An 8492-nucleotide genomic window follows, 5' to 3' on the forward strand; every position below is an offset into this window, starting at 1 on the left:
GTATACAGCACAGCGACGATCGTTTATACGCAAGCCATACGCGCTCGCAATTCGCGCGCCATACAGGCTGCGGCCTTGTAAGTGTGCTGCGTGGAAAGTGTCAAATGATCGGTGGGCGTGTAAAACGCATCAACCACTTTCCAGACCCAAAATCGACGGAATGAAAAAAAACTACGTACAAAAAAAAAACAGCTGGACTCTATAATAGCTGTGCTCGCGGTCCCGTACATGTATCATGTTATTTAACGTCGTTCTAACTTGGTCTTCGACAAGTGAGCTCTGCACTTTGCTCTTCATTTCGAGAGTATGACATGTGTTTTTTCTTCATGTAACTTCCCTCGCTCACAAATCGTTTACTTCAAATCTCGTACGATTGAAGTACGTCGTTATTGATCCTGCACTTGGATATTTTCGATTGGAAAGAAAACTTCAATTTGAAAAATAATATCTATAAATTCTTATTATAGAAGCGCGTCATATTTTTATGAGTTTATGCATTCTAAAATTAGATTACTTCGATGTGGATCTTGTATGCAGCATGGATGCTGGATATATTCAAGTGAAGTTTCTTAGATCGAGAAAATAAGTTTGCTTACGAATTTCGCGTCTGCGCGTTTGCGTGTATCAGTCGAACGCGTTATCTCCCTCGCGCCAGGCCTGAAGACCATGACATTATCAAATGACTGTTACGGGTCAGCAAAAATCTCGAGCTTGCCTTCGGACTTCTCTCAAGACTCTGTTTATATGCGTGCGATTCATTGGTCTCCCGGCCCCGAAGAACAGAATCTGCTTCCATCGTATAGTCTACCGTAACCTTTGAATGATTATCTCGAATAGTTGATAGTTTTTCTAGACTGTGAATTCGGTCATTTCTGAATGTGACATCAACTCAACCGATCCTAGCGATAAACTCTATAGCAATTCCATAAAATCACATGCGTCGTAGATAATGGCTGCATACGTCATAATTATTTGGACTACTTTAATATCTTTGAGAAAAAAAAATAAAAGAATAAATTCAATAATTTCAAAATCTAGTTAATCGATACTTTTTTGCTGCCCAGTTCTTTCGTAGTTTCGCAATTATTAAAAAAAAAAGACCAATCTTTCATTCGCATCTGAACAACAACTTGTTGCGTGCCAATGAACTCGTGCGCGTATTATCTCGAATCGCAATTATTTTCTTTCGACATCGAAGAGCTTCCCTCCCATGAGCGCGCCAACGATAATCGATAGATTTGCAATTGCAATTGCAGAAATAAAAATTACAAAATGTAGTTTGATTAGGCTTTGTAGAGTGTGCGTAAGACCTTGACCCTAGGAAGCCTCAAGCGACGTAGGTGTGTACGGGCAGCGCAGCAGCCGTAGATTGTCCCCGGAGAAAGAGATATATGCAACCTTATTCCTATCTAATCACTATTACTTGTGTATCATAGATAACATGGCTTTTTTTAGCTGTCCAAATCGTCGCTTACGACTCTTGACACGGATCAATGAGTCGATAATATCGCTTGCTACCGTGTCTATGTACAAAGGCGTCAAATTATTTCGATAAGCCTCTATAATCTGTTAAAAAGATTTGGTCTTGTATGTATGCGCGAGTTATAGTTTTCGATCGTCTCGGTTGAATCAAAACGAATAATTTTTTCAACTCAGCTCGGGAGAAAAAAAACATAGTTTGCGCGTTGAGTGTAAAATTATTTTTTTCGTTGACTCGCTTCGTGAGCCGTTAATAAAGATGTTAAAATTGAACTTTGAACGATAAAGTACGCCCCGTCGTTGACCGGCAATGTCTGTTGCGATAAAGTCGACTATCGTGCGCGTGTACCGTAGTTACACTTCCACGCAAATAATATGTCATGATACGTGTCGGAATTATTTTTATCGTGAGTCTGGTTACTTGTGTACATTTAGGCAAATCCTCTTGTAAAAATGACTATATTTTCGCTGGACAATATTTTACAAGCTCAAACTATGGTAGTTTTCTTTTATAAAATTTATAGATAGTCCGCTTGACCGAATATGTATCCACTGAAGAATTTTGAAACTTTTCAATTTTTCGAGAATTCACTCGTGAGAACGATCGAGCTTTTTTTACGTTTTTCGTTCTTTTGTCTCATTTCTCTTATTAACATGGAGTATATATTTTCTTTTTCTATATGAATAATAATTTGTCGGTCCAATAGTCAAAGGCCCCTTTTTTCAGGCATATATTTGCCCATAACAATAACGACTTCTGCAACGACACTTGAAAGAAACTCGTTGATGCTAAGTAACTGAATTATTTTGTTGAGCGCAACTTTACTTATGAAAAAGTACGACGCGACAGTTGACAATTGCGGCATCAGCAAGTGATCGAGTGTATCGTGCGCGCCGATTGGCAGAAAAGAAAAGCCGTCGCGCCACCCCGTCGGCACGAGGTAACGCGATCGTCACCATATGCATTCATGTAGGGCTCGAGTCAATATAATACGTATATATTAACGTCTGTGTGTGTAATGTGCGCGGGAGAGTGGAGTGCGATCCCAGCCCTTCTCGCTAAAAGGATATTCGATCGGGCCGCGAATACGGAGACGCCTAGAGGTAACTTTAGATGACGGTATGCCTAGTCACATATCATCTCTTTCTCTTTCTCTCTCTCTTTCTCTCCCGCTCTCTCCTCGGCTGTAATTGCGCTTCTTCTGATTTCGCTTAGTTTGGCGCCTTTCTCTGTATTTAATATGAGAATTAAAAAAACAACGCGCGAAGAGTCGTTGAACTATTATTGCGCGTTGCGCAGAGATACCGAGCCATTGCAAAAATCGCATTAATCTCAAATTCGTATGCGCGGCTGGAAAAAGTTGGAAAGTAAAACATAAAAAAAAACAAGTAAAGGAAAAAACGACGCAGCTTGCATCGTAATTGCGGACGAGCAAATGTGCGCGCGTGTACAAATGGCACTCGGTACGCGTACATACACTGTAGGTCGACGAGTCGCGGGGGTTTCGCGACTGCATAATACAAACATGTTTTGTACTTATCACCGGAAAGGCTCGGACGATAACGCCCATGTCCTCTTCCTCCTTTCTCGTCGCGCTGCTGCTACGTTTTACTATTTTATTGAAAACGAGAGAGGTCCTCTTCCGTTGACGCTCCGCAGCTGCTGCAATTTTTCATCCTTGATTTGCAAACACATCATATTTTTAATGAATCTGCGTGTTGGCTACCGCGCTCGGAAAAAAAATTCGCATTTTTCATTAAAAACGTCGTTGATAAAAAATTTTAATAGATAATTACGAGGAGAACGCTTATCACTTCGTTACGAAATTATTTTAGCGTATTAATTACGTTTTCTTCAAAATATACATCAAGATCCGCCTCAAAGCGTACGAATACAACCATATTATAGCGTGCCAGGAAACTACTTTCGCGCTCGTTTAATTTCGGCATGAGTAAATGATTGTGAAATATGTCCATGGCGTATATCTTTTTACACGAGCCAAAAAACAAAGTCGAATACAATTTATACACTGCACAAAGTACTCAATCGAAGTTACACACTAAAAAAATTTGACCTATTTTTCAAGTCGATGTCATTCGCTCGATGGCATCGCTTAGTGCATGCTAATTTCCACCTATATTGACATTAAATATGAAAAAAAAAAAAATGACGATGAACAATAAATTAGTGCACAACATCGATGCTGAGTACTTTACGGAGGGCCGTGAGTGCGTAAATTGCGGAGCGGTTCATACTCCGCTTTGGCGAAGAGACGGCACCGGCCATTATCTCTGCAATGCTTGCGGCCTTTACCACAAGATGAACGGCATGAATCGGCCATTGGTTAAGCAATCACGGCGAATGGTAAGCAGGGAGCGATCATCCAATCCTGGTAAAAAATAAGAGAGCTTTTTAACCGAATTGAAAAGATCTACTGGAATGTACATAAGAGAGTAAACAAAAAAAAGCAGATACTTCGTTCGAGCTTCTAGTATCGATTCATTAATTAATTTTTTTTTGTTTTTCATTACTTCAATATTATCATTTTTGCTTCAATACACACATTTATACTGCTTTTACAAAGAAAAATTACATCAACGGGGTTAATTTATTTTTATCGTACTTAGTGTTCATTCGATAAATTTTGAATTGATTGCTTGCAATTTAAACATTAGTGTAAATTCATCCGAGAAATTGATAAAATTGTCGAGTATTTAATTCAAATTATTGTTCGTTTACATTTAATGAATGCACAACATGTAGTACGTAACTTGAGTAACCGGTGTATAAATACGAAAAATTGATCGAGTAACGCCTGTGAAATGGCAACCTGTTAACCTAGTGTACATCATTTACTAGTTACAACCAGGAGCCTCTGTGGATTTTCGCCCTTGGCCGAATTGCTAAAAAAACCCTTCGCCAATGGCCACCCGCAAGTGAAACAAATGTTTAAAGATTCGCATCATCATCGAATGTGCGAAAGATGCGCGCTTAATGTATTAGTCAATTGTGGAAACTTAAAAAAAAAACTGTTTTCTTTTCTAACGACGATGATGTTGACTCGCCCTAACGTTTGGCCTAATGTCTGTTTCAGTGGCGGACCAGGGCGAAATCTGCAAAGGCTTCTATGGGAATACGTTTAGTAGTACTCCCAACCTTCGAGAAGAGAAATCAAATAATCGTCGCTTGGTAGGTGTCACATACCCATTCATGCATTTTTATTTCATTAATTTTTTTACTTATTTTTTTTTATTTTTCATATAATATGCATGCATACACTTATCTACTGTAATACACAAATTAATATCATTCAATTGCACTGTGATCTATAAAAAAATTGTTCTAGCTCGAATGTTTTAAATATTTGTTGCAATGAAAAATTGATAGTCGATTGCGAGTACAAAATTGATTATTATGGAATGAATTGTTTACAAAAGTACGAAATACATAAATATATTAAAAATGGTAATATCAGAATATTAGTATAGTACGTGCATTTGTTTAAAATTCCAGATAAATATTCATTTTAAAAGATGTTTAAAATTATCAAGCCAATGATTGAGTTCTCTTGTATTTTTGCTAAGTAGATCTTTCGATATTGGTGCATTTGAATCATTTACAGTAGTATTTGTTCAGCTTTCAGCATATACTCAGCTTATTTATTTAGAAACATTAAACTTGACAACTAATAGACACATTTTTTTTAAAGACGGCAGCTAGACGCTCTGGACTATCGTGCAGCAACTGCGCGACAAAGACAACATCGTTGTGGCGACGCAACGCCCAGGGGGATTCAGTTTGCAACGCTTGCGGACTTTATTTCAAACTGCACAACATTAATAGACCTTTGACGATGAAGAAGGACTCCATTCAGACGCGCAAACGTAAACCGAAAAATATGAAATTGACAGACACGCCAATATCAGGACCTGCACCTTGTGTCAATCATAACAACAATACTATCAGCAGCAATAACAATAACACTCATATCAAGATGGATCCTGGTAAGTTATTAATCCATTTAATGGTTTTTTACTGAGCCAACTCGACAAATTTAGAGGGTGATCTGAAACTTAATTTTTCATTTTCTATTTTTAGAAAACTACAGCGACATGCGTTTAGTCCCACAAACGACATATAACCCAGGTTTATACAGCATGTCCAACATTTACTACGATGTGAACGCACAACACCAGCCTCAACAGCAGCAGCAGCAGCAACACTCGCCTCATCATCACCATCATCAGCATCAGCAACACCAACAACAACAAGGTCACATTCTGAGCGAAAGTCACAATCACCACTCGCCTAAGATCGAATGCCCGTCGCCTCCAGGCCCAACACGATCACCCGTCCTAGTAACAGCTTAATTAGTGATTAGTGATCTTCCTTGTAATTAGTTACATATGTAAATATTTTTAAATATTAGGAGTAGATTATAAAAATCAGTTACAAATATTCATTTTTTTTTTACTATTAAAATTGTAGACCCATTTGATTGCTAATAGAGCGAGAATCATTTTTAGTTTTAAGTTGTACAGTTTTCATAATAAAAAAAATTATTATTATATAAGTAAGTAATAGAAATTCTGGTGAAAAATTAGCTTGTAGCAAAATTTTCCATTATGTATTTATTACTTAAAATACATATAAAAAGTTACAGTTATAAATAGATTCGATAAACCATCTTGATATGAATTTATCAAATTTACATTATTATATATTTTGTTGTTAGTGAAAATTTAATTGGAAATGTTAGTATTTATTTAGCAATGATGCATGTAAGACTTACTGTTCGCGGTATTTGCGCATTTTTTGAACAGAGAATGAAACAACTTATAATTAGTGAACGTAAAAATAATGCAAACTGATGAATCAAATTCTATCAATTTGCAGCTTTTTCTTTTTAAATTAAAAATGAAAAAGAACCTTATTGGAAAATTTAAAAAAATTGTGAGGGAATTATAATAGGTAGAAAATGACTTCTTTTTTAAATACAAAATGTTATTATATTGCAAGTTATTGAATTGTTTTTATTGTGTAATAAACATTCTGAATAGTAAAAATTAATCTTTCTTTTTATTATCAGATTTATATTTTATCATATTATATGGTCAATTAAACAATGCAATAACTAAAAATGTTACAAAAAAGCCTCGTATAAAAGAACTTATTCTCATATGTACATTAATTACAAATCTTGTAATGATTAAAACGAGTAAGGGGATAAGTGAAAGTTGTTTATGTCTCATTAGCACGTAATTCTCACCATAACGTACTATTATTTTTCAACAAGATCTATTAAAGAAAACATCAAAATAAACAAAATTAAAAAATATATATTTTATCGTTGTTTTTAATTCTATTTACATTGCAAAGACATTACTGTAATTGCTGTAATTAATGTTTGAATATAACATAGTATTTTTAAGTGCAATGCACTCAAAGAAAGTCAGCTTATGGAAATAAATGTCTCATCAGTGGGTGACTAATCTGGAATTTGGAGGAAAATTGGACATCACGTGGTTATATTAAAACTTGATTTTTGTCAAATCGTTATGTCATTAGTCTTCAAATTTTGAAAAATTTCTCGTTAACATAATGTTAAAGCTCATATCATTCAGCTATAAAATTAAAAATTAACTAAAAAAGACATAGACTTATTAAAAACTTTTTCAATAATTTTTCAAAGATGTGTACGTAGTTTTTAAACAAGTTTTTGAAACACACCTCAATAAAACTTTTCGAAAATTATCTTTCTTACCATGGATTCGGAGTATTTGTACAAACATTTTTATCATGTAAAAAAGAATTTGTTTTAAATGTATTGTCAGTTTCATATTATTACATCATTATTCTCGTTATAAACGCCAAAAAAATGTTAACATACTAAATTAAAATACTTCACAAAGCGTAATTAAAGGGTTGAAAGTATATTAGCAGTATAATACAGATAGTATAATACCGATATTAGCTAAGTTTCATCATAATTGTATGCGGAAGCTCCAGAAGTGAATGAACTTGTTTACAAGCTCAACTTAACAAAGTGTGAAAATTAAAGACCGGAAGGTTGGATGAATATTGGGATGGTCCATGGATCAAATCACAGTGGCAGTTTGGACAAAACAATATGCAAATAATAGTTAACATTCAAAATATTTGATGAGAAAGATTACACGTCATTTCCGTACTATTCAAGTAATTTAAATTATCCAATGTTTCACGAGAGTAGTGTTAGATGAAATTCTGAACGATGTAGCAAATATGAATCAACGAGATGTTCTTTCAATCTTCTCTGCATTACTCACATATCCTAACACAAGTCAAAAAACACACAATGGACGAATTCAACTCTGTAACTGTAACTTTACAGGATATGCTTCTATATAGCGGAAAGTCAACGAACTGTCTGAACCACGCAGCGAAACACAGTGGGTTTGTATATTTTTCGAATGTACGATAAGATGATAGAGCTCCGCGATAATTTTGTCTTAAATGTGCGTGTATACACACATATATTTTCTGTTTATTTACTGTTATATAATTGTTAAAATAAGATATCGCCTATAAACTGAACATTTGAAACTTACGCATGAATTGACAAAAAAAGCCGAGCGGGAAGCTCTTTAACACCTCTTAAAAGTACAGTGCTATTTTCCGTTCCCTTTTTTTTATTTTCGTAAATACTCTGAACCATGCTTATAATCTCACCTGTGCGCAGTTGATTCTTATCTTGCCGAGGATTTTTTTCAATGTGTGCTCTAGAGCCATGACGACACCCTCGCTTGCGATAACTAAAACTCAGCGTCGTATAATAGGAAGTGTTGCAAGATAGCGGTGAAATGGAAAATGCACGAAGAGCAAAGCCACAAGAAGATCTATCTACATGAAACGAGACCAAAAAACTTGCCGACATCTTTCATTTTTCCATTTTACGGTTTTATCAAGATCTAACTTAATGATCCAAAGTGAAAATTTCGAAGATTCGAGAGTAAGTTTAGAATTTTTATTT

The 8492-nt window shown here is 35.4% G+C and overlaps 1 protein-coding gene across 3 annotated transcripts in view; it reads left to right on the forward strand.

Moving 5' to 3' along the window:
- The window catches only part of LOC106658582 (myb-like protein Q), a 38186-nt gene extending 31366 nt beyond the window's left edge, over positions 1–6820 (forward strand). Inside the window, exons 6-8 of one of the 3 annotated variants that reach the window (XM_023461523.1) lie at positions 3669–3844; positions 5190–5484; positions 5579–6820. In XM_023461523.1, the coding sequence (XP_023317291.1) occupies positions 3669–3844; positions 5190–5484; positions 5579–5850 (743 nt within the window). In that variant the 3' untranslated portion in view covers positions 5851–6820. Of the gene's footprint in view, positions 1–3668; positions 3845–4574; positions 4670–5189; positions 5485–5578 lie in introns of those variants that run through there. The other 2 variants (XM_014380587.2, XM_023461524.1) reach the window with 2 other exon arrangements.
- The last annotated feature ends 1672 nt before the right edge of the window (positions 6821–8492 follow it).

The sequence above is a fragment of the Trichogramma pretiosum genome, unplaced genomic scaffold (genome assembly GCF_000599845.2).
Source record: "Trichogramma pretiosum strain Unisexual culture from Peru unplaced genomic scaffold, Tpre_2.0 scaffold2, whole genome shotgun sequence".
NCBI lineage: Eukaryota > Metazoa > Arthropoda > Insecta > Hymenoptera > Trichogrammatidae > Trichogramma > Trichogramma pretiosum.